General features: G+C 41.2%; 1 protein-coding gene across 1 annotated transcript in view; it reads right to left on the bottom strand.

Moving 5' to 3' along the window:
- Positions 1 to 26,366, bottom strand: part of LOC118104932 (receptor-type tyrosine-protein phosphatase gamma) — a 369,897-nt gene extending 343,531 nt beyond the window's left edge. The window contains exon 1 of the mRNA XM_035152240.2: positions 25,823 to 26,366. Coding sequence (XP_035008131.2) covers positions 25,823 to 25,916 — 94 coding nt within the window. The 5' untranslated portion in view covers positions 25,917 to 26,366. The remainder of the gene's footprint in view (positions 1 to 25,822) is intronic.
- Positions 26,367 to 26,571: the final 205 nt, after the last annotated feature.

The following is a 26,571-nucleotide window of genomic DNA, read 5'->3' as shown; positions in this document are numbered from 1 at the left end:
GAAGTGTCAGCTGAGGTTGAACCACTGATATGTTTGAATTGTCAGATGAACTGTAAGCATGAAGCAGCTGAGGGTTTGAAGTGTTAGAGCCGAAAGCAGGAATGTAGACAACTACTGTAAGGTGTCAGATTGTAATCTATGTTAGCACTGGTTGAAATAACAGGAATACTGAAAACTGAAAGCAACTACAAGAGATGACAGCAGGTTCAAATAAATTGGTGGTGAATGATTGATTAAAAACAATAAATTGGTAACTTTTTGCAATATTAGTCTCCTAGATTTCCCTCAGGATCAATTACGTATCTATCTATCTATCTATCTATCTATCTATCTATCTATCTATCTATCTTTTCTAATGTCTGGCATCATCTGGTCCTGTTGTTCCTGGCGTGTCCTTACGATCTTCCTCTATTCGTACCATTTACTTAGTCCTAACTTTGCATGTAAATGCAGCAAAACTTGGCTACATGTGCAAAATGCCAAACAATCACATCTACATCAGCATCAGCCTTTGCCACCACACGTTAGCTGATCCTCAACATGATCACATTCTATCAAGGCACACTAATGCACACGCACACGCTCCTTCATGCTATTTCGTCAAGCCAAAGTCCCTCAGTCACATTTCAGTCTGCATTCACATTAGTGTCAAAGCAGCCGAGCTGCTTCCCACCCCGATGAATAGCCATTACCAATCCAATTGGACCGGGTTATCATCAGCTGGCACGAGCCCCAAATCCCATTTCACCCCTTCAACAAGCTGTAACTCTGTCCCTTACTCTGTTCCACACTGACATTATCTGTTAATGTAAAAACAAAAACACCATCATTATCATATATATATATATATATATATAGCAAGTCAGATGCTAGTGCAGAGCTGCACCCGGCAACACATTTCAGTTCCTGTTCTAATTCACCGTCACTCATTCATTCATAATTCATTCATCAATCCTAATTGATGTCTTCAAATCAGAATCTGAGGCCTTTCAGCTTCTGATTTAAAATCCATATAGCCTATAAATGATTTTCATTATAACTACATCAATTTAAAATCCACATTTATATTAGTGTTATCACTGGAAATCAATATCCATATATGGATATAAATATCCAACTCTGGATGTTTGTTAGTGCCAATACAGCATCTCAAACTCCATGTATGAACGTCTGTGTGTGTCACTGTACTAACTCTGTGCAAGATCAGTTAATCCATAGGAGGGCTGAGGGGATAACACAATAATTACTGAGCCTTATCTTGATATCAATATTGAATGTCTTACAACAAAAACAATCAAAAAATGTTCTATTCATGACACTGGGACTGACTGAACTTGTATATTGAGATGATTGAATGACAATAACTTATTGTTACAATTTCCTCACAATACTATATGTAAGGACAATATAACAACCTGCCAACAGGAAATACTCAAACCTAGTCTGGTTACACTTTTAAATAACTGTTTTTGGGTGAAGAGACAGAGTTAGCAAAGACACTATGAACTAACTACAGACACATTTTAAATCATGAATGTCAATTTGAAAGTTCTAGTGTGTATTTAGGTGAAAGGGATCTATTGGCAGACATTTAAAATAAAATAATCCTGTTGATGTTTCTACTAGTGTGTTTCATCTAAATTGAATCAATTGTTGTTTAAATACTTTATATTTACATCTGGAGCGGGTCCTCTCTAAGGAGGCCGCTATGTTTTTTACAGTAGCTCAGACTGGACAAACAGAACCCCTTTTGAGTTTCATGTTCGGATGGGGAGGGTGAGGTGAGGGGGATTCAACTGCAACATGCGACTTCACCACTAGATTCCACACACTGATCCTTTAACAAAGTGGGACAAGAGTAGTACTTATGAGGCGTTTAGTTCAAGTTAAATGAAATTGATAGAATGTTATGTTACCAATAAGTAAGTCAAGAAAATGTAGATCTTTCACATGTCTGCTATCCATTTTATGATATTCTACACAAATATGATAATATATAATACTTTAAGGTACATTTTTTAAGGTACATATTAAGGTCCATTTATCTACCATTAATTTGTTATTTATGCATATTAACAGCATATTGGCTCTTTAGTAGTTTTAAAATCATACAACACTATTTAATGACTAATATTTAACTACCAGACCATTAATCAAGTTTTCCCTCTAGTTGAATAACTCTGAATTAAGTATTTCTATCTCACGATCTTTCAAATTATCAAGTGAGATTTTAATATACAAAGAGAAAATGGAGGTTTACAGGTTCTTTATTTATACTCTAAGCCCTTTACAGTCATTCACTAATTCACACACAGTCATACAGTGCATCGATGTGCAGCACTTTCTCTATGAGCAATTTTGAGGTTCAGCATCTTGCCAAAGGACACGTGTGGAAAGGGGAAGACTGCGATCGAACCGCCGACCTTGGCTTTGTTTGTGGTAATGCTACCTATACTTAGGAAAGTGTATTAAGAGTGTAGATCGTGGGTTATACACACAAACTAATGTTTATAGAAACACACAAATTAATGAATGCTTTATAATGGATAATAAAGAGCCAATAGGATCTCAATATACATCCTTATTAGTAATAGTTAATGGTGAGTAAGTGTACCTTAAGTGTTATCATTATTTTTTCCAGCTTTCCCTTAAATGTGTCACCTGTCTATATAGTGTGAAATGTTATTGAACAACACTACAGCTTTACTATAGTTGACACAGTTACTGTGTATTAAGGAATATGTGTTGTCAGTGATCATTTCACAGAAAAGAAAAACAACGGCTGTAACTGCCTTCTGCGTAAGCCTAACTGCACACACAAGCAACAAAGTGTCTTCCTCACTCTTTACTCGTCCGTCCACCCATCCATCTCCCTGCCTCTCTTTCTGTCTCTCCTGCTCTGTAAGCAGAGCTCAGACTTGCTTCTTGCCAGTTGCATAATAAATACTGCCTGCCTGGGTCACATGGGATCACAAGCCTCTGCATTAGCATTCCTCAAACACACACACACACACACACACGCACACACACACACACACACACACACACACACACACACACACACACACACACACACACACACACACACACACACTAGCGCGGCTGACAGCAGTGACATCACCGGGCTTGTCAACATAAACACACTTTCAGCCTTTATACACAGAGCCAGCGACTAACACCTTGATGTTTCCACTGGCTTCTCTCCCCTTCACCTGTAGATTCCCCAATGAAGACTCCACCATATACTCAATGTATACATACATTATGAATGGCTCTGCGTGCTCAAGTTTGGAGTCAGAATTTTGAAACTCATTCCATAAATATTAATGTTGGAGACGCATAATGTAACATAACAAGTTTAGGCTATTAAAAGCCTCTAACTCAGCACTCAGTTGTGTTAATTTGCTGCTCATCGCTGTAAATGGTTCGGTAATTTACTGAACTGTGAACAGGGGATGGATATTTCAGCTCTTCTTTTCTTCAGCAATACAAGCTATTGTTGAAAAACTGACTGATTTCTTAAGGGAGGTCTTCAAAACTGGTCTTTATCCTCTCCCAAAGCAGAAAGTAGTGAAGTTCAGTATTTCAACTTAATCATAACTTTCGAAATTGCCATTGATTCTCAACAAATTGTAGAATTGTAAACGTAGAAACTTCAGAGAGAGTCGCATTTGAATAGATCCCTCTCCTAGGAGGGACAGAAGCGCAATAGATCAACAAAATAACAAACAAAAAAAACATTAATGACAAAGATGGTGTCTAAGGTGCATCAATATATTTAGTATATATACATAAGAAAATGTCTGACATAGATGAGGTGACCAGCAACGACATTTGTAATGAGAGCAGTATTGCTAGTTATGGTAGTATATGTGAGTAGTCATATTCTATCTTTAAGCAGTGATGAACATGTTTTGACAAACAAGTATGTTATTTCCTTTGCTCATGTTGGCTCTGGCTTATCAGCCCTCGGCCTTGTCATTCTGATCTGTTGAAGGTCACAGACCCCATCTAGATGGCAAGCTACATTTTGGGTGATCAGGGACTGCTCCAAACCAGCCAGGTAGCAGCAGCATTAGCTGGCATCCATTAGCCGACAAATACAGAAAAGCAGTCCTCTCCTCAGTTCTCATGTCATATAAGATACCTGTGGGTGGAGTGAAGACAAATCCAATCCAAAACCAAGAAAACACAACAACAAGGCTTCGTGCATAACTACCATCCTCTTGTCCTTCTCTGTTTGTGGTTTAGTTGTTTTAATGACTGGACCTATTTGCAAATTAGAGGAGGATGTTCACAAATACACAATATCCTCTGTGTATGAAAACAAACTGCTGCATGTGTGTACAATCTTTTTTGGTTTGAGTTATGGCTCTTAAAGAAGTTGTTTTCAACAGAAACCTGTTATAAACCTTATATACTGTTAATGTCCAATAATGTTGGTGATGAAACATTTGTGATTTATTATGCAGCCCTTGCTTAATATGCAGGTTCTGTACTCAGCCCTAATGAAGAACACACGTAACTTTTGTCCACCTTCCTGCTGTTCATTCCACCTCCATGCTCGTTGGATATGGGATGTATCTGGGATGGATATGGAGGCAGGGAGGGAGGAGAGGAGGAAATGATGGGAGGTGCTGGCTAATGCCAATGGGGCCTAATTAGAGAGATTAGAAGTAGAGGGAGTGACTCACACTACAATGGCAGCTCTGACCTAAACACTTACCCAGCCCATTTAATCCAGTTCACATCCATTATCTTTAGCCTCTTTGTGCTCGCTCGCCCTCTGTCCCGTCACATACTGCTGAATGTCATTCTTTGTTTTTTGCTTTCCTTTTTTTCACATCTTTGAGGATAGGAATCAGTACAGATGGGACTGAAAGATGGTGGCAGATCTGGCCTTTAGCGACTTTTTCCTGCATCCACTAATTCACGCTTTTATTGAGGGAAAATAAAATCAATGAGATTTAATGATATAGGCAGACGGAAATATGTCTTCTGCCAAGTGGTCACATTTAGCTGATACAATAAACCTGGTAATACTTCAACACAAACTTAAATGAGAAGTGCAATCAAAATGAGTCATCTAAGTCATCTAATCAATATGTTTTAATTCATCAAATCTGCTATAAGCTACATTTATGAATGCATGTAAGATTTATTTGCTCTAGAATAATGGAAGTGCTGATTCTGGAAAAAAAATACTCCTACTTTCCTTTGAGGTTTTTGCTGTTACTCGCAGGATCAACATGTTTTGGGTACAGCAGATATAATGTTCTCCTGCTGGTGTTTATCTTGTCACCCACTGAAATTGATTTAAAAAAGAATGAGAGAGGAAAGGTTTATTTAGAGATTTCTAAGTGTCAAGCCAAAAAAATATAAAATACATTATAGTTTTGAGAATGTGAACCCATAACTATCAGCACCAATCTCATAATGGTCATGTTAGGATAGAGGACGTCTCTACAGTATGCTCTCCAAATGGATTTAATTACAAAGTATTGAGAGATAGAGACATCACAGAAGAGAACAGAGCTTTACATAATGTTAGCATTTTGATTATGATATAATATGAGGATCATTTTCATTACAAGATGACAAGCGGACATAATGAAAATATTGTACTGTTTTCTCTATACAACATTCATATGAGCCCAACAAAACAATGAAAATGAGACTGAATTCAGGTTGATTATTTAAATTAATATTATAGGGAATGTGATGTGCTTAACAGTTTTGGTCAGAAAAAGTGTCATAACATAAATTAATAAGTTATGTGGAACTGTTTTTACCTCTTTCACAAACAATATGGAATTGAGAGAAAAGGGTATTTTGAACATAGGATTGTGCAATACTAACTCTTAAATCATTTTTCTTCAAGGCTTTTCAGCCCCTGTGGTGTATACCCTAAGATATTTAGCTTTTTATCTTTTTTAATTATCTAATTAGCACTGCCATACTGTGGAGGTCCAACCAAACTGAGTTTTTTTTTTATTTAATTGAAGGTGTTTTTATGGAAGCTAAAGCGAGTATCAGCAGCCCACAGCTCAGACCAGCCTCAGTCCCACATCAGACGGGCCCTTTCAAAGCGCCTCCACTGGCTCGGTAGCACCAGGAGGCTAAAGCAGGAGGCTGCGGCAGGCCGAGCTTGGGTCAACCTGATAAGGCGTTCATGTTCAGTCCCCGGCTGAGCTGGGAGTCCGTAGTCTGGGATGCGAAGAGCGTCATGCCTTTGATTAGCTGCAATAGCCGAACTCCTATGTGCGATAAGGGCTCAAATCCAGCTCAGCTACGATCAAATAGATAATTTCACGCACACATATGTGACCACAAAGTACATGCACTCTGAGGCACACATAAATCCAAAAACACCCTTTCAAATGAACCCTCGACCAAATGTGTTTCCCTTTTTAAGCCTATATGCTGGAGGGGTGCTTCAACAGAGAGTCATGAAGAGAAAGATTAGGACACCAGTCAATCAGGTTTAAAGATTGATATGAAGTCTGTGTTTATGTTGATGAGCACGCTGACTGCTTACTACAAATGATATGATATTGGTGATAGCAACAACAAACTAAACAGACAAACAAAAATGTCTGTCTGTCCATAAACGCCTTTGATTATTATTATGAATACTACTCAACATGGGAGTAGATTCAAGGGAACTTAATCCTCTGAAGAGGATGCATGAAAAGGAAATCCTACTGCAAGACCAGACCTACAAAAGGAAAGGAATAAGGTCCAGAACGGAGGGCGGTACAGCAAATGTAGGACAGTGTTGTAAAAAAGCCCCTTATAAAAGGTATTTCTCAGAGCAGTCTGCAAATTCATACAGCAGTAACATGGCAACATAGCTGTTCGCTGAATTACCAGAGCAACTCATTGTTTCGAGCATCAACAGCGAATTCAGTAATTTTTTGGGGTGAATGTCAACAATGATCCAAATATATCTGTTTAAATTCAGATGCAGTCTGTAGCATTATTATCTGCTTACATTTAAAATGCACTTTTGTTTGGGTGTAAAATTATCGGTAGATGTATTGACGTCAGATGTGCATTTGCATGTGTGAAGCGCTGATGGCTCAGTCTTCAAATGGTGTTTCTGCAGTTTAGAGACGAGTTTCAGAGAGAGCACGGAAGCCATTTATTTCACTGTTATCATTACTACAATTATCACTGCACCTAGGAACAATGCTTTTCTCTGCTGACAGAGGGCTGGTTAGAGGGGCGTTTAACAGAGCATAACTTTTGGTAGCCATGGCAACCAAGACAATGACGGATGATGATCCTATCACCCACTCGTTCCCTCTTTGACTCTTCACGTGGCATACAGTAGTGAAGCGTGTGAATAAAGCAGCTAACAGGAACATGATGTGGTCACCACGGTACATAGGGTGAAAGCATTAGCTGTAGAAATAAAATGTGGACATAATTTGGCAGGTATTTTATGATACACATTTGTGAATTCTCATGTTTATGTTGCATTCGCCAGTGTGTAATACAGATAAACCTTTCAGGACACATTATGAAAATATGCTTTTCTAGCTTTATCTAATGATTTCAAAGGGTTTGTTAGGGAATGAAAGTGTGGTAAAATGGTCTAAGCTAAGGAATGACCTTGGATTCCTTTAGCTGATAGCATACATTCACCAAAACTAGGGAAAAAATGTTGTCCTTTCACAGTGTCATGAACATTTTTGTTACACCTGTGGAATATTCAGAACCATATAATATTGTGGCCTGTGGTACATTCTGATGTGAAGGTAGCATTTCAATTGTAGCATGTCAGCAAGCTAGCCCTGGTATACGGCTTGATGCCAAGCTGAGTCTTGAAGCAAAGCTGAGACAATGTAAAGCTGCTTTCAGACATGCACTGAACTCCAGAAATCCTCCTGATATTCAGAGGGGGCTGTATGTGAGAATACAAATGTGTGAGTGAGAGCCTCTGTACTTTCTCCGGAATTTCTCCAGCCAGCCCCACTGGTACAAACTCTGTCGTGAGAAAACAACAGGAGATCCTCTGCAGGATTCATAGCGAGAAAGTGGGCGTGCAGATGATGTTTCTAAAATGTGATGGACACATAAATGAGGTCAGGCTGACAGCTGCGACTGACCTAATTTTTGTAAGAACAATGTGCAAATAGATCAGTGATGGAACAGTTCTAAAGGCTGTGATATTACACCAGAATTTTAAAAGAGAGGTACGTCTGGTCTTGCTCTATCATGCAGCGACAAGAGACATGGCCTGTTAGAGTGTTGGAAGTGGGAAGTTTTGCTTTTATTCTGGGGTCCTTTCGAAGTAGAACATGTAATGCATCAGCATCCCCCACCTATAATGCAGCTGAAAACGAGGTGGGATCAAAGCCTGACACATCATAATGGACAAACTGTGTATCATTTCCAACAGGGGGATTGGATTCAGTGTGTGACTCAGGCAGCATTACCAACAAGGATGTAAGCAAACCCCATCTAGATGAGACAACATGCACTCACTGCACCAAAGATTTCGATTTTCACCTCCCGGAAGTAGAAACATAGAGGAGGAGTGTGAAAAGGAGGCTCGTGGCAAGGACAGGGAAATGTGTGACTGTGCCTGGAAGCAGGGCACAAATGTGTGTCTTTTTTAATGTGTGTGAGTGCATGTGCTAATTTTGGATAATAGGCCTTGGAGCAATGTTGCTGGCTAAAGCACGGCTCCCTGGTTTAATGGTAATTAGATTTAGCTTTTGGTTGGCTCTCCTGGTGCCTGTCAACATCATGTCACAGCAGTGGTCTTTGGAGTGACACCGCCTGAGAGCTTTTTTTCCACTGGCCAGAGCCAAAACAGGGCCACCGGGAGAAAGGCTGGAAATATACAGTAAAACAAGACACACAACTGCAACCACTACACAGAGGGTGAGGGGAAAGGCAAGTGAAACAGTATGGGATGGTAGTGGAAGGTGAAGGGGGTAGAAGAATCCTGATACGAAGTCTCAGGATTTTTTGAGTTTGGATACAGATACTAACTTAGTGGTAAGTGTGTTCAAATGTACAGACCCAGCGTAACACATTACTGGCCACCAATAAATGCAACCAGTGATGCACTCGGTTTGGGGAGTCTGCAAGGAAGATGAAATTTCCAAATCAATGCAGCCATATGTTTGACTGATGTATTGGGTTTTCAGTATATACATAAAAATCATTACCTCCCGAGGTTTAATTTTCTAATAATGAGGGACAAGTTTCGGGAAAATTTGTCATGAGAATTTCTAATCCATTTCATGATGTATGATACAGTTTTGGAGCAATTTATTTCAAAAGAAGTGGCTTTTACAGCCATTTTGGGACCTTACCTCTGTGTCATGTGATCAGACAGTATGCGGAGCACTGACCACATTGCAGAATAATAAAGTAAAAGAGCTACTTTTATGCCTACGGACTGCACCTGATAAAAGATTCTTGGCTCAGAAGCTCTCATTTTGTCCTGAATGATTTCTCCTCAGGAGAACACAAAGTTGTGCTGTACCTCAGTGGGATAATTGAAAGCTCAGTGGTTACTGTTGTGAGGGTCAGATGGTTCAGAGTTCAATTCCACTGCTCATCTGAGCCAGTCAACCGAAGCCCTCAGTACCTGCTGGGGGCAGTTTTGTTCACAGTGCAGTGTTCTGGAATTGGAGGATAGGACACAGCTTCCTGGTGTTTTTTCTATAATGGTTTAATTTTTCAACTTGCACATTCCCCTTTAATTTTAAAACACCTTAACCCAACAATAGCTGTGCAACAGCTCGACTGCTGACACAGCGACAAACTTTAGTTGATGGACAATTACACAACTTAAAAATGTGAAGCAGAGATTACTTATTCCCCCCCCCCCTCAGGATCTGTTGGATTGGTGTTTGCTGCAATCTCACTATCAGAGGATTCCAATCACCATTAAAGGCAGACACATGATCCTCATCTCTACATGAGCGCTGGATGACTGGGCATATCTTTCTGCCATCACGTGGCTGTATATTGTCGTTTAGGACATGAAGAAAGGGTTAACCGATGTCACCTCTACCCCTCTACCCCTCCCTTTGTTTTGTACGCAAGGGGCTAATAATTGTTTTAAAGTTTATAGGTGTTGCGAAGCCCAGTGGAAACAGCTCCTAAACACACAACCTGAACCGGAGTGTCAAAAAATGATCTGCTATGCAGACTGTTGAATTGATCTGTTGGTTCTCATCTGCAGGTGAGTGTTGATTTACTTCAGGGCTTCATTACTAACTACAGCAGAGACAATCCTCCCACTAGAGGCACATTTTCAATTATTCAAAACTGTTGACCCACAGTTGCCATACAACAAATAAGAATTTATCTTTGGATAAAGAACAGGTTGCAACATGCACTAAATTAGCCGCAAATATGCTTCTGGCCTGAGGTACAAACACACTGAATTACTTTGCCATCCTGTTCTCTCTGTGTGTGTGTGTGTGTGTGTGTGTATGTGTGTGTGTGTGTATGGCACCTAGAAAATACTTGAGAGAAGCGTCAGGCTTGGCTGGTTTCCATTCGATTTCCCCTGCGGGTCATCCATCGGCCTGGGGACGTGGCGAGCTGAAGCTACCCAGCCCCGAGGTGATTAACCGAAGAAAGATGGCTGCAGTTCTCAGCGTAAATCCAAAGGCGTTTCAGGTGGAACACGGGTGCTTGTCTAGCAGTGAGGAATGGGAAAAGGCTTCATCTCATCCAGCACTGGAAACCTCTCCCCCTCTCTGCCCTTATTCCAATTTTAGCGAATGTCTCAAGACAAAGGGAAGTTGGCATTCAAATGAGGGAGGGGAAAATGTATTGCAGTATTGCAATTATTTCTTTCTTTTAAGAACATTACAAAATAGAAGATATTTAATAGAGAGCTACACTCAATGACAGAGGGATTGGTGACTGAGGCTGAGAGAGCTAGAGTGGAAACCTGTGCACCCTGGGGTGGTATTAGTGAAAGCCATCTGTTGAACATCTGGCGTGAGGAGCCAAACACCTCAAGCGGCCCTGCTCAGGAAATCTTAAATTTAGCAGCCATGCTCTCACAGAGGGTGAGACAGGCCCCAGTCCTGCTGGAACCAATGGAGACGAGTCAGGTAAACTCTTCATCCATCATCAATCCAACATGTTCTCTTAGCCAATAATACGGGACAGTATCTCAGGATCTCAATTCATCTTTCCAAGTCAAAAATATAGACAAATGTCCATCTTAAGTGATCTTTTAAAATCCACTTTGGCAAACAGTAAAAAATTAAAAAATAAACTGAAAACTTTTGCAGGTGTCCACAATGTGACTATAACATGATCACAAGTTTGATATCGACAGTGATTTTGAATGTTTTCCTATTTCAATTGGACCAGTCTATCTCTGCTCAGACTTGGACTGTCGCTTTATCTGCAGACAGATGTTCCACTTCGCGGAAACCAGTTCATTTAACTGAACAGCATAGTATGTCCTCTTAGCTGATTGTTCAGTGGCTTCAGTCACTTACAATTTGTCAAATTGTGTTTGTTCCAGTGAACCCCATTATGTGCTTAAATTGCCTAAAGCAAGTATCATAACCTGACCACCCCTATAATTGATTTTTAATCCACAAATTGCCAGATTACCTGTCACGGTATTCTGTTTCTCTCCTTATGTACCTCAGGAAAGGAAAGATCAGAGTGATTATAAGAAGAGAGTCAAGGATGTGGATTGACATCCTGTATTTTATAAAAGTGTATTTTGTGTATTTTGTATTTTATAAAAAAATTAATTGGGATTAGAATCTAAAACCATCAGCGCAACCACAGGCATGTCCATGCAACCAGTACAATTAAGATGTGTTCAGTTCATTGCTGGACAGCCATCCTTTTATTAATCAGGTTGAACTGTGTGTCTCAAGAGATGTGCTGGTCTGACTGTTACTTCAGCTCAAGTGAAATATCTCAACCACTGTGGAAATGCATGAAAGTTGCACCAGGCCTGATGACTTTTAATCTTTTGAAGAGTTCAGATTTCATTCAGTAAAATAACAGTCCAAAAACAACAATAAACTACTTACTACTTGTGTTAATTGGACTTACTTACAAATCTTTAACAATTTGTGCACTTGATCTTTTCCCAACATTTATATCCTAGTAAGGCAAAGCCCTAAACCTAGAAAATACATTGGTTTTGTTTTTACAAACATGCCTGACAAGCAAGCCATTTGGTGATTCTCCTGTTGTCAATTATATTTTCATGCCAATTTATGTCTAGACATGGACCTTAATATAAATTAACTGAACTGAGTGTGGTAAATTCGTCCACACCCTAAAGTCACAATGGGTCAGGGCAAGATGTGGCTTGGACATTGACAGAAAAACAGAAAAATTAAGTCAAATAAGACAGCTCAAAGAGGACAAAGCATCAATGAGCAAGGGAGCTCATGGCACACCAGAGATGTAAGACAGAGAGAGGGAGAGGTCACTAGAGATTAAGAAAGAGGAGAAGGCCTTGCTGTTTAAACCACTTCCCCATGGAACTAAGACAAATTGGGCTATGTGCTTGTCTCTGTGGCCCCCAAGTCCCTTTCTCTCTCTGTGGAAGAAGCCAGCGTCTCCCAAGCATTAAAGTGGAAAAACCAACGCCACTGCAAGAATTTAATGAGAAGGGCTCTGAACTGCTCTTTGCTCAGTGTGACACAACACTTCCTAGCATGTAGTGATTTTCACTCGATCTTTCTTCTTTATTCACTGCCTTTATTCCCACTGCCCACACTGGAGAAAGGAGTTGGAGCTTGAAAGCAGCGCAAGCCCACTCCTCAGTGTAAGGATACAAAGAAGTCCTTAGCACACTTTTTATTGGGTCATAATAACAATGTCATCTAAATAAATAATTCTCCCACTGATTAAAGGAGCTCTGTACGAATGATAAAAAAACATACACACCTTTGACTTAGAGTTGTCAATAATGACTAGTTTTATTCCAAATCAATCACTCCGTTATTTTGATTCCTCCGCACCAGTGACAGCCAGAAGCCAGAGGGATTATGTTTTCGGGTTGTCCGTCCATCCCTCCGTCTGTCCCATTCTCGTCAATGCGATATCTCAAGAATGTCTAGAGGGAATTACTTCAAATTTGGTACAAACATTAACTGGGACTAAAGATGGAACTGATTAGATTTTGGTGATCAAAGGTCAAGGTTACCGTGACCTCACCAGCACTCTCTTTTTGTGAAGAATATCTCTGGAAAGCCTTGAAGGAATCTGTTCTCATTTGACATTCACTTGGACTAAAACTGATTTGATTTTGGTAGCCAAATGTCAAAGGTCAAGGTCGCAGTTGCCTAACAAATAATGTCAATGTTTTTCTTAAATGTGATATCTTAAGTTCATCTTGAGGGAATGTCTTTAAATTTGGTTAAAACTGTCACTTGGACTCATGGACGATCTGATTGCAATCAACGTCACGATGTCATGATGTCACCTTGTGAATGTGACATCTCAGAAGCACCTCAAGGGAATTCAAATTTGGCAGCCATGTTCACTTGGACTCATGATTGAACTGACTAGAATCTGGTGACCAAAGGTCATGGTGACCTTATATGAATCCAGAAAGAAATGTATGTGGAAGGACACTGCACTGGTTGGCGGAGGCATACAACTGCAGACCACTTTTTGTAGTTTTTAAATAATTGTTTACTTTAAAGATGCCCACCACCCACAGAGCGCTGCACTGTTCTTATGTGCTATGCCACTGCCGTATGGTTTGTTGTCACCAATAGTTGACAGAGCCAGGCAAGATAATCAGTAAAGAGTCCTCAATGTTATCCAAAGAGAAACTTAGGCCTTGCCCAGTGTAATTATTGAGGAAAGCAGCTACATATTTTGACATATGAGTGTGTATATATTTTTATTAATGTCTAAATTAATATTTTGTGAATTTGCCATAATTTTTGCAAACCATCTTTTTTTCTAAGTAAATACATTTTTATTGATGCTATGTCTGCTGCTACAAAGTCGTGGTGACAGCACTGATCAGATTTTGTCTTTGTTCCATTGTTCCGTTATTTCATTTAATCATGATTCAAATGATTGTTAATTTATGGTACAATATTCTCTGCTTCATCTCAATATTGCCTTAATTAATCATTCCGGTGATCACACGTACTGTATAGCCTATACCTGTGGTCATTATTATCATGCAGACTTTGTTCAATAACTGCGACTGTCCGAATACCCATCGATCATTCTCATATCTTCAGACAAGTTGCTTATAATGGGAGTTTTGTTTTCTGTATAGATACAATATTACCTTTTCACTACCCAACCTTCCCACTTGCAAAAAAAAACAATAACTACCGATCAACATCCATTTCATGGGGCCACAGCTTGCACGTTTACTTTAAACAGAACACAGGTAATGGCTCAACAGAGCCGTGCACAACACCAGAACTGAAAAACAGAGCTGGAAAGAAGGTTTGTGCTCCCTTTGTAAATATTTGATCAAGGCAGAAATCATGAGCAGCCATGAGATTGATGTGCAGGCACTGACTTTTTTTTTGGGAGCTGCTGATGTGAGATTGGGAAACCAGGAGTAGTGAAGGATGCGAAAAATTAATTTAGTGGGAGTGGGGGCAGGAGAGCTTGCAGGCGAGGAGAGCTGGAGGTCTGTGTAAAAAGTGGGGGAAAGGGCTGATGGATGAACATTTCCAACACTGCTGTGATAGAGTGATAAAACAAACCTTATGAATTTATGCATGGTGATTTTCCAGAGTGTAAGTGCAGACATGCACATTCTGCTTTTTACAGACAGGCCAACACTTTACACAATAATGTTGAGTTTACCTACAATGTCTACATCATTTTACCGGATGTGAAACAAATACAAAAGTAAAAGTTAGTACTCAAACTGTTGCTATTAACAACAGGCAGATGGAGGCTACTCAGTGTATAATCTCGAAAGCAATTAGTAATATTTTAGATTTACTGTGATTATAATGTGATTAGATAATGATAATGATAGCAGGTTTGACAGGTTAAAAAGCAATGCAGGAGTCATTAAGTGTTTGTAAATATCAGTTACACAACATTTATCTAAAGTGTAAAATCATACCACTAATACCAGAGTTGTTTAAATTCTTTTTTCTTTCCATGCTTCCACACCAGACCCAGCCACTGATATTATGTGTTTAAGTGGTCCATCCGTCCATCTGTTCCTCCCTTAACTGTGATATCTCAACAACCCAGCCTTGGGGGATTTCTTCACATTTGGTACAAACATTCACTTGGACTCAGGGGTGAACTGATTAGATTTGGGTGGACAAAGGTCACGCTCAAGATGGCCTCACAAAGTATGTTTATGTTTTTCTTGAATGAACCTGCAGGTTTGACACCGGTTAATATTGTGGGGTGCCAGTCAGAGTCAATTCTGATAAATAATAAGGAAAATAGAGAGAAATAATTTTGTCAAACAATACAAAAGAAACTGCAAATAACCAGTAATCAAATATTTTCTGAAAAAAACAGCAACGCAAAAGCAACAGACCACAACAACCACATAATCAGTGTGCTTTTGGTAAAGTGTATATTCCAAATTTGGTACAAACATTCACTTGGACTCAAAGATGAACTGATTCGATTTTGGCGGTCAAAGGTCAAGTTCACTGTAGCCTCACAAAACAGGCTTTTGGTCTCTTGAATGTGATTTCTCAAGAATGCCTTGAGGGATTTTTTTAAAACTTTTGATCAGTTGTCACTTGAAGGTGATTAGATTCCAATGGTCAAAGGTAAAGGTCACAGGGACCTTATTAAATCTGGGGGGGGGGTGTAATCAGAAACTGCATTGTTTTTTGCAATTTGTTCTTTCAAACTTCTGGTTTTAAAATTAGGGGACTTTTGATAGACAAATTACATTTGCATTCTCCTTTATGTTTTTAAGGTACAATTTGTATGTTTTGCAATTGCTTCATAGACAGCAATGGCATTAGCAATGTATTTAACAGAATCATAGCGATTTCAGCATCAAGCTTCATTCATTGACTGAACAAGACATCTCTTGTTCAGTCAATAAATCGATAGAAAGGTAGAAAGCAAAGCCAATGTTAACTCATTAGTTCCACTGGATTAAGCATGCTAACCAACTAGTCCTATCCCAGCCGGCCAGTCTTGTCACTTAACAATGAACCAACTAACACTTAACAGTGAATAACTGTAGCATCCAGTCTGCTCAGAAGATGTGGTTCTGCTGAGAGTGTGTGTAATAACCTCTGGTCTTGAAAATCCAATAATGGCTGAAGCTTTTTGTAAGACTGAAGTAACAAGCTGTGAGGTCTAATGCTCACATTGGCATTGTAGCAATATGGGCAACGTAGCAACATGAAAATATACATATAGCCCCTTTAATTTAGAGTGAAAATCTGATTGTATGTATTGTATTTTACTGCGCTCTGTTTTAACAGCGTGACCTCAGCAATTAACCCACTGAATAAAAGGTGATGAATGAAATGATTTAGAAAACTCCAATATAAGGCCCAGGCTGTAAGTGTAGTTTTGTTTCCTCTCATTGTCGGTGTCTAAGCCAATTGTTATTATTTATCTTCCTGATAGTAGGGCTGTAACGATTTTCAAACCAAACCAAAATACGCAAAGACTGAACCACGACACGTCTCTCTGGCCAACACCACAAGCCACTGTGTGAGTATGTGTCCTATCACAACCCGGCGTAATCTGAACCAACACAGAAGTGACTAGTAGCTTCAGAGCAATAAGTGTGAAGGTCAGAGAGGATCGTCTGTTTTGCCTTTATTAAAGGGTGTTGTCGCCACTCGGGAGCAGACACCTCGTCTGGAGGAAATCATCATGTGGATCGTTCATTCCCTGTGGAGATTCCCTGGAGCTGCTGGCCGTCGTATGCCTGACTGACTGACAGACTTAACCATCGACAGGGACGAGACTGCCCTGTACATATTGTTTACAGGCACGCTGCTGTTATTGATGTGACACGGACGCTTCTCTTCATGTTTACTTTCCTGAGTTGTTGGTTTATGAAGATCTGTGGTAAAACCCGGAACAAATTTTCTTTGCCGTATCTGAACTGGATTGAACTGAACTAAGTTGAGCTTGTGGGGGAGACAGAAACGGAGTAAATATACTTATAATACAGGTTGAGACTGTGGTAGACACACACAACCTCACCTCTTTCTTATTCTTTGGTCATTTTTGTATACAAGTCCAACATGTTCTTTAGTGTTCTTCTCTTTACTGTTCCAAATGTTGGTGTTTTAATAAAACCCAGAAATCCTCGCCCCTGAGGTATGAACTGCACCATGGCTCAAAAACCGAGGTCGGTACGGAACTGTGGACTGTTACAGCCCTACCTGATATCATATTTATTTCTTCATTCATAGCCAAAGAGGAGATGTTAAAATGTGCCCTTATGTGTCTTCAAAACTTTGCATCTTGATGCCGACTTTGAAATTCATCCTGACTCATTAATAACTTGTGTAGCAAAAACTACTTTGTGAGCACTTAACAACCGTAAAATTAAGTTATATTGTGTGTATCCGTGGGCACGTGTGTGTGTTATCACACAAAAACATTTTCCATCTGGAAAAAAAAAGGGATTTATATGGCTTGATTGAGCTTGGCTGGCAAATGGGGCTGAAGCTATAATGTGTTCAGAATAATAATCCATGGTTAAAGAAGCATGTTAATGTGACCAGAGAGGGGAGGAACCCAGAGGGGAATCAACAAAAACCTAATACTGCTGTATGAATTACAAAGAAGAGTAGAGAGGAAAGAAAAAGCAACTTAGAGGGGAATGGAAGATAGTTAGTAAATTTTAGATAGAAAGGGTAAAGGACTACATAAAAGCAAACAAAGTAATTGGTGAATACATGTATTACAGCCTTACGGCAAGAAACAAGGATGAAGACAAAAAAGATGGATAATCAAAACTAAAGAAGTCAGTAAATAAAATGAGAAAAAAAAGATGTGAAGGGAAAGAAGAGCAAATTAGTAACTTGTTGTTTTGCTCCGTTGCTGTATTGTATAGCTCAAATAGCTCTATTTGCCACATCCTCCGTTGTGAGCTTGCACTGCCATCAAGAACGTTCCAGTCCATGCAGACATTCAGGCCTCACAGGTTCGGCAGCAGTTGTGTGCATAGCTGAAGTTGCATTAAATACAGTTCCCTTTCTCACATGATCACGTGTCTTTTGTCAAGTTGTGATATTGTGGATTACAGTTGAGGTTGTGCTTATCTCCTTATGAATGTATTAAAAGGATGATCACCAATGAAAATTTGGCCAGATGACAGCGTACAGCCCAACCAATGGACCAATCAAACGGGAGCCTACACTACGACAGAAAAACTATAAAATGAAAAGAAAGGAAAACAAAGCAGGGAGAATAGATAAATGACAAGTGGAATGTACAAAGGAAATAATTGACAGCTGAAACAAGAAATAAAGAAATGAGGTAAGAAGCAAAAAAGAGTGAAGAGCTTACTAAACTGTTAAGTAAAACATGAGGACTGTTGTCTAACTTACACACCAAATATCATAGCAAGACGGTGACATTTCATTCTCATTTCTAAGGGAGGAAATAGCTGCTTCCATTCTTTCAATCTACTGTCAGCAGGAATGACTGATGGAAGCCATGTGAAGTGCATTTCGCCATTCAAAATGAGAAAGCGGTCTGGGAAATGGCAGGAACACCCATCTACACCTTTCACCAGTGTATTGGCAAGCTGTCACAGCTCCAGAGTGAAGGGCCACCTATTGAGCCTGACAAAAGAACACAAAGTGTCTAAAAGTCCTGACATGTGCCAAGGTGTTGGGAAAGGAGGGAGGGAGTGACTGTGGCCTAAAGAACCACCTGGCAACCGTCAGCACCCCCTGTCAGGAATATCCCATCAAACTGCATCTTAAAGCTTCAAAAGCGACTCCAGGTCACAAGTTTCAATCTAGCGGGCAGGTGGAGCGCAAACTCTTTGGCTTTCGTGGTGTCCATTTGTTTTCTCATCTCATCTCTTTCTCCCTGCGCTTCCCACTGTTTGTTTGGTGTCGCCATTGGTTTGGCTCGTTAGACTCCATGCCAGTCGACAGCCTGTCAGTCTAAGCTCCTTTTAACACTCAGCAGCCCCGCACAGTGACACAGAAGCTCCCCTGGCATCGCGCTTAGCAAAATGGAAAAAAGGGCTTGGCTGCATACACCTCTCCACTCTCATCAACATCTCGTGCCGTCTCCGTGTCTTTCTCGTTTCTCTTTGTTTTTCCCATCTCTGTGTCGTGTTTCTGCCTGCACGCAACCGCAGCCTGCCAGGGTGTCTTGCAGCATTTATTGGTTTAACAAGAGGGAGAGGAGACAAAAAAAGAGAGGAAATTGTACAGACATTCAACTAATCTTTAACTCTGTTGATGTTGTCTGCAGGGTTGAATAACACATGTGTTTTATACTAGTAATAATACTGTACAACAACTTTAATGAAAACACAATATTGTGATATGAACAGTGGATAAATTGACAGGTTCTCTCACCATTACCATTACCATAACCATTAGCCATAAATATCACCTAACACAGATATCACTCGCATCCACCATATATGTTTGCATCTTTTACCTGACTATTTTATTTGTATTGGCTGACAGTTTTTGCTATCAACCATATTTCCAGCAGCAGCAGGCAGCTGTTTTCTGTGAGAGAGCACTGGTAAACCCACTGCCCACTACCTGCCCAGCACAAAACAACTGACACAATAAGTCAGTACCTGGTGTACATAGCATGGATCAAGCAAAAGCACCAGGCGTTGGTGGAGACCAAAACACAGATAATTGCTATAATAAAGTAACATAAAATACTGAATGCAGGACCGCCTGTCCTATGAGGAGGTGAGGAAGTGTATGTATGTATGTATATATATGGTGTCAACAGTCTGACAACAATAGCTGGCAGTTAGCATTACTGATCAATGTAACACGTGAGGATCTCTTTACTGGGACTATGACAAAGCAGCAGAATTGCAATATGAGAGTGATTTTTTTTTTTTTATTCCGCCACTGTTGTTTTTCAGCAGGCACCAAAAAGGTACAAATCCCTCACACACAAAGCTTTTATAACAAGACAATGTAACTGAAGCCATAGTGGACGGAGACTGTTTCAAAGTGTGTTTGATGCTGGTTCTACAGTAGGCTTTTTTCCCAAGAGCCTTAGTCAGAGGTAAGAATGAAATGTCTGCTTCAGAAGCATGTTTGTGCTAATGGCAGGGGGAAGCACATATGGCAGCTAACAAAACCCTGCCGCAAGCAAAGAAGACTTCGTAAAGCACAATGAACAGAGGGAGGACGGTGAGTAAATATGAGGAGGAGGTGGGTCGACTATGCTGTTGGAAAGCAGCTCTTTCAAGCTTGACACGTCTTCCAGAAAATGATCGGGAAGAACCCCCTCCTCTTCTCCAAATTAGCAGCCAGCGGACCTGATTAAAAACAGTGAAGTGGAACAATGGATAGTGAAGAGAAAGAGAAAATAATGTGAAAACCTTGTGACAGTTGAAGCACACACCGTATTTTCATCAGCCCAGTAAGATGCGAGTAACGGGGCGGCATCTTTCCCAGAATTCTCTGTTGTCACTCTGAACTGTGGGGCCACGAGCTCATGAGGTGCACAGGAAAAAAAATGATGAGGAACAGATTAAACGCCTAACAGGCCCACTCAGCTGAGCAGAAACACTGAGCGGAAACAGAAATGATGCTCCATGTTCGACTCCACTCATGGTGTTCTTCAGATATCATTAGTGCTCCTGCACTTAATATCATCATTACTATTGTTTTCATTATCAGACCTATTTATCTTTGGTTCACTTTGTGCAGCAAAACAGCATCATTTCCTCTTCAAAATCAATGCAGAAAAAAACATTTTTTCCCTCATTTATCCAGCTCCCGAGTTCTCTCTCTCTCTCTCTCTCTAGCCAACTGCTACCAAAGTGATATCTAACACAGATATCTAACACCTCCCCAGCTGCATCATATATGCATGTAAATTCATAAACACGCACACACATATGAACACGGCACTGTATCCTTTCACATATCTGTTAAGGGGGGTGTTGACAGGCTCTGGGCCGACTGATAAAGTGACCCGTGAGCCGACATGCTAGCGTTTTTCTGACCACAGCAGAAGCCAGATAATAGCCCGGTGAGCACTGAGATGATGACGATGATAATGTTGGCAACTGAAGGCCACGAAGCATATCCAATTTCTTCCCTAAATGTCAACCTTTCCCCCGTATCAGTGCAACACAAAAAGCTAGAGAAAAGGTTCATGACACGGAGTCATGCCTAATAGTTTTTAAAAAAAAGAAGCATAAAGGCAGTATGTGCATTCACATGCACTCACAAGAGAGAAAAGGAGGGTAGATTAAAAACAATGAGGGAGGAAAGTGACAGAGATAGATGGAGGGAAGGGTGTAAGCGTTCGTGGAGGTGAAGAGATGTGCCAGCTCAGGCACTGGTGAGATTACAATGACTGTTCTGTTTTTCCTCCCAGCCAGAAGCGACAGGACCCATTCATTTTTCGCAGCAGAAAGCGACAGATTGGAGCCAAAACATCTCTTTCTTTCCTTGTCCCTTCTGTTTTCTTCGCTTTTTTTTTTTTTCTCCCTTTCCTTTGAGTGTTTGCTTGACCCAAGGCTGAAGAACAGCACAGTGACAGGGGCGTGATGCCTCAACACTGACACCGCAGACAGAAAAGAAAAAGTGATGCCCTGTGTCAGCGAGCAGTCGCCCCGCGGTGGAGTTCAATGTATTCCATCCCCGCAAAAAACAGATGTTTTTGTGAATCCAAGCCGACCATTATGTGAACAACCAGAGGGCCGTGGTAGCAGCAGGCAGGTCACTTGTACAGACGGGGGGGAAAAAACTCCCGTATTTGTAACGCCGGCTTAATCACTGTGAGTGTTGCTTTGCAGCGAGGTATGACATAATTAAAGTGTGCTCCAGACTGAGCTCAGAGGATGTAGCCCTTGCCCACGGCCTTCCAACACTGCAGGTTGGAGCTGAGGTTATTCACGGACTTTATAGCCTCCCAGCTGAGGAAATCACAGGGAGCCCCGTCAGGGACGAAGATGAGATGATGTCTGCTTTAGAAATATGCAGGCAGATACAAAACCACACAGATATGACATGAGATAGATCACTGCCGTCCGTCTCTTATTCCTGATCGTGATGATGACAGGTCATGTTAAAATATTTATTACGTTTATAGGATTAGAAACTGACTACATCATCAGATGGAGAAGGAAAGAATATACATACATGAGGCAAATAAGAGAAGTGCTTAGCAGATCAGACATTCAGTAACACTCGGGAATGGTTTTCTCACTTTCAAAGAAAAAATGTGGCTCATCTCTTTATCACTGCTCTGTTTCACAGCACAACACGCATCAACTGTCATCTACATGTTTTGTCGAATATCGCTATAACAAGGTTATTAAAATAACTGACAAAAATCCAAGAGCAGAAAAAAGTATACGGAGTGTATTTGCATATTTGAACAGAATGCATGTGGATCTTTACAGAACCTCTCCCACTATTGTCTTCACTTCACACTCAAATAGAAATGTTCAAAATTATTTTGTTAGATGCGTCGTTGTTGTTTTTTTTATACTGCATTTGCATGTGGCCCGCGGGTGACGTATTTTTTTTATGGAAAGCTGATCTTGCCTTTCCAACCCAATCTCCCAGCTAAGAGTCTTATTAATAGAAAAGAAGAGCACGCTGGAGGTAAGGAGAGCGGCGCTGAGAGCCTGCGGATGACGATACCCACCAGGAGAGAAGCACACTCATCTCTGTTTCGACATCATCTGCCAGCCATTCAACATGAACCCGCCACCTTGGGCTTGCTCAAAGCCGGTATCATGACAACACGCAGCAGAGCTGAGGGCAGGGGGAGTGAAGGAAGGGGTCAAGTAGGGAGGGGGGTGGTGGAGAGAATCGTCAATGTGCGGAGGTCTGAGCCACGGGTTTGCCCTCCGGCGACAGCGCTTACTTCCCCAGACATTCACCGTGTCAGTAAAGCATCACAAACTGGCAAATGAATATCCATCCATGCATCCGTCTGTTTCCTATGCACAGGGTATACTTCACTTGTAATCGATTTTCCCGGCACAAAAAGATGCCTTTAGATTTTTGTATTGATTTTTATCTTTCACAAGACAAAGTGACATGCCGATGATTTTGACATGTGTCATTTCACTGTGAGAGAGAAACCCCACCTCGGCTTTCCACATTTCTTCTAATAGTCGACAGCCTTTTTATTTTATTTTTTTTTATTTATTTTTTTTTCTGTACTCTTTTAATTAATAAATGCTTTTATCTGCTTTTCTGAGTTGATGCAGAATCCAGACCAGCCGTTGGATGTGTTACATTCCCTTTAAATACACACACTTCAACCGGACAGTTTTACCTGCTAATGAGTTATTAATAAGTAACGACTCCATCATGATGAAAATGTATTAATGCATTTGATTGTATTTATTCTCGATATTTCAACTGTGAATACCAAGTGATTTAATTTTCAACAACGCAAACAATCCTCATGTTTTCATGAACCAACACGAATGAATTCTCAACCTGTGGGTTAAACTCTCCTTTCCATCCTGTTTTTCATCTTTCCATCTATGTCTCCCTCCATCTATCCATCCGTGCCATCCATCTCTCGCCGCAGCTCTCTCTCTCTTTTGCTTCTGGGCTCACTTGATTTGATTTCTCTCCAGATTTGAGATCAGATGGAATGCAAGATGAAAAATGGAGGGGATGAACGGGTACGACAAAAATCCTGAGTGTCTAACAAGAGCTCCATTTCCCAAATTTAAAGTCCGTCTATCATTCCGAACAGTACATGTACTGGTACAGATTTGTAAAAGCAGTGATCATTGGTCAACAGGGCAGCATTTTAAATTAGCTCTGACTCACTCACATTCTGTGTGTGTGTTTCCTGACACCGCTTAAGACGTGTAAGACATATAAGAGCTAATCTAGGCGAGCTGAAAACTAGGCTAATACTGTCTGACTGACTGGGTCTGTGAGAACGTGTCATTTCTACAAACGGCTTCAGGACAGCAACACAAGCGCTGATGAATATCAACACTAGAATGGCTCCTCATGCCGGAGATTTTGGAGCCATTTAGGGAATATGTTTCAATAAAGGGTGTCATGGAGTCTTTAATGGGGTTATCCTAAAAATGACTGTAAAGATAGAGTAAGGGAAGCCTGTTGTGTTCACCCTTTCGGTTACGCACCGGGTTGAGAGCGGAGCTGGGTAATGTATCAGTATATTATCAGGACGTAAAACAACACTTAGACAGCGTGAGGGTGATTTTCTCCCATCATTGTGTGAAGTGTTGCATTTTAAAATTGTCAAAGTCATTTTACATTATTCCCTTTAACTAAATTTGTCTTGCATCGACATATCAGTCACGCTTATGATGATGTCTCCTCATACAGACGTAGAGGTATTTGGTGAGAAATACAATTTACCATGCGGTTCACATCACCCAACCTCTGTTTAATCTTTAAATTACATTTTGGGCGTATCGACATTGGATGAAAAAGATGCGCCCGGATGGAGATTCTGTGTCAAAATATTATCTATGTAACGCCAATCGTTACAGCCCGTGTGAACGTAAGAACACTGCAACTCCAGACTCAATTGGATTCGGGGGCCCTGCTAAAGTGTCCAGGAGACATGTAGGATGAACAGCTAGATGAATGTAGGCATGGACACATCTGGTCAAGGTCAAATTAGATTTTGCAGGATTTCTTTTGCAATATGATGCATTTGATTTCTCTTCCTTGCAGTAAGGGAGTAAAAGCAAGAGAACGGGTGCTGATTCACTTAAGCTATTGGATCTTGGGGGTTTAAATACTGGAGGCTGTGGACCTCACACACAGGGGTCCGGGCCCAGCGGTCTTTTATTTATCGATAACTGGAGAAGAGGGTTCCCTTTACAAAATGAACTTGGGAGTTAATTGAGTTCTGTTTTATAACATAGCCAATTATTATCTCAATTAGAAAAGTAAGTATAAAGGACAGTGATGTGTTTTTTTTACAATTCTAAATCAGTGTTATAAAGCCATGTGGGCACAGGGTCAGATGCCATTATCTGTGGACCCGTTGTGTGGGTCTACATGACCCCAAACACTGACATGAGGTCTGCTTTCCCCTTGGAACAAATTTGAGGCTCAACTGGATTTTGGTGTGCTGTGCCTGAGAGTGTGAGGAGGCTTCACAGCCCTGCTGCCTTGCTTCAGGCGGTGAGATAACGGCTTCAGCGTACGCGCCGCCGGCTGACAAAGCATCACATCTTCCCCGTCTCATCCACCCGTGCTACCCGTGTCCCTGACCCAACTGCCAACCCTCTCCATCCAATGCTCTTCGCATAGGATTCCCGCTTTGCGTCATTTCTTTCACAATTGGATTTCTATTTAGAGGGATAAAAACAAATCAAAAAACGGTGGAATTGGAGCGGAGAGGGAACAAGACTCCTGTGATAAACTTGTGTTTTGACTGGGTTCACACAGGTCACCGAGCTGTATTCACATCCTACCACTAAACTGCCCTTCGCCTCTCCAACAGTTTCCAGTCAACGTGCCGGTGCCGGTAAAGCGCGTCCAAACGGCACCAACAGTAGAGACCGGGGGCAGTGTATTCAATGAGGGGACCTGACTTTATTCCATCAGCCTATTAGAGAAACCTTTTGTCCCGACAGTGGTTCAGGGGGTAACCGCATTTCTTCACAGGCATTCGGAGCAAAAACACAAAGCCCGGCGTTTGACTTGTAGGGTATTAAACTTACCGGGATGGCAATCGGCCCAGAGGAGCACGCAGGCTGGCAACACGATCAAGAAAATCCACCAGCAGCAACAGCACGATTGCAGTAGCCTCCACATTGTGACGATACGCCCGTCGACATGCACACAAGAAGCGGCAACAACTGTTGAGTTTCTCCCCCTTTTTTTGCGGTCAAATTAGCGTCGCCTTTGCTGCGTAAAGAGCAGCGCCGGGGACGCAGCGGAGACCGGGAGCGTGCACGGTGGAGAGGTTTAGTTAGAGGAGCAGTGGAGAGTCTTTCCGTCCCAAAATCCCCCCGATATTCCCGGATATCAGCATAACACTCAGACACTGGTGGTGATGGAGGAGCGCGAGGATGCAGCCGGGGAAAAGTGGGTTAGAGGAGACTGGAGCAGCGGAGGTCCACACGGCGCCTTGTCGCTCATGCGGCTGCGGCGGTGGAGGGAGCGCTCGTCGGCTACACGGAGAGGAGAGAGTCGGTGTCGGCGGCGGCGGTGGTGGTGGTGGTGGTGGTGGTGATGATGGAGAGGTGCTGCACGCTTCCCATTCCTCCATCCATCCAGGAAGTAACGTGTGAGCCCAAGTCAAGCAGAGACTTTAAAACAGTCTCGAGCAGAGCGAGAGAGAGAGAGAGAGAGAGGGGGAGAGAGAGGGGGTCATTCCTCTGGATCCTAGCGCCGGCGACAGAACGCACAGTCGCTCGGTAATAAAACGGAACATGTCCCATAATAGCAGGTAATAATAGATCTATGC

This window comes from Hippoglossus stenolepis, chromosome 3 (assembly GCF_022539355.2).
Source record: "Hippoglossus stenolepis isolate QCI-W04-F060 chromosome 3, HSTE1.2, whole genome shotgun sequence".
NCBI lineage: Eukaryota > Metazoa > Chordata > Actinopteri > Pleuronectiformes > Pleuronectidae > Hippoglossus > Hippoglossus stenolepis.
This window is presented reverse-complemented; position numbering and strand designations above follow the sequence as displayed.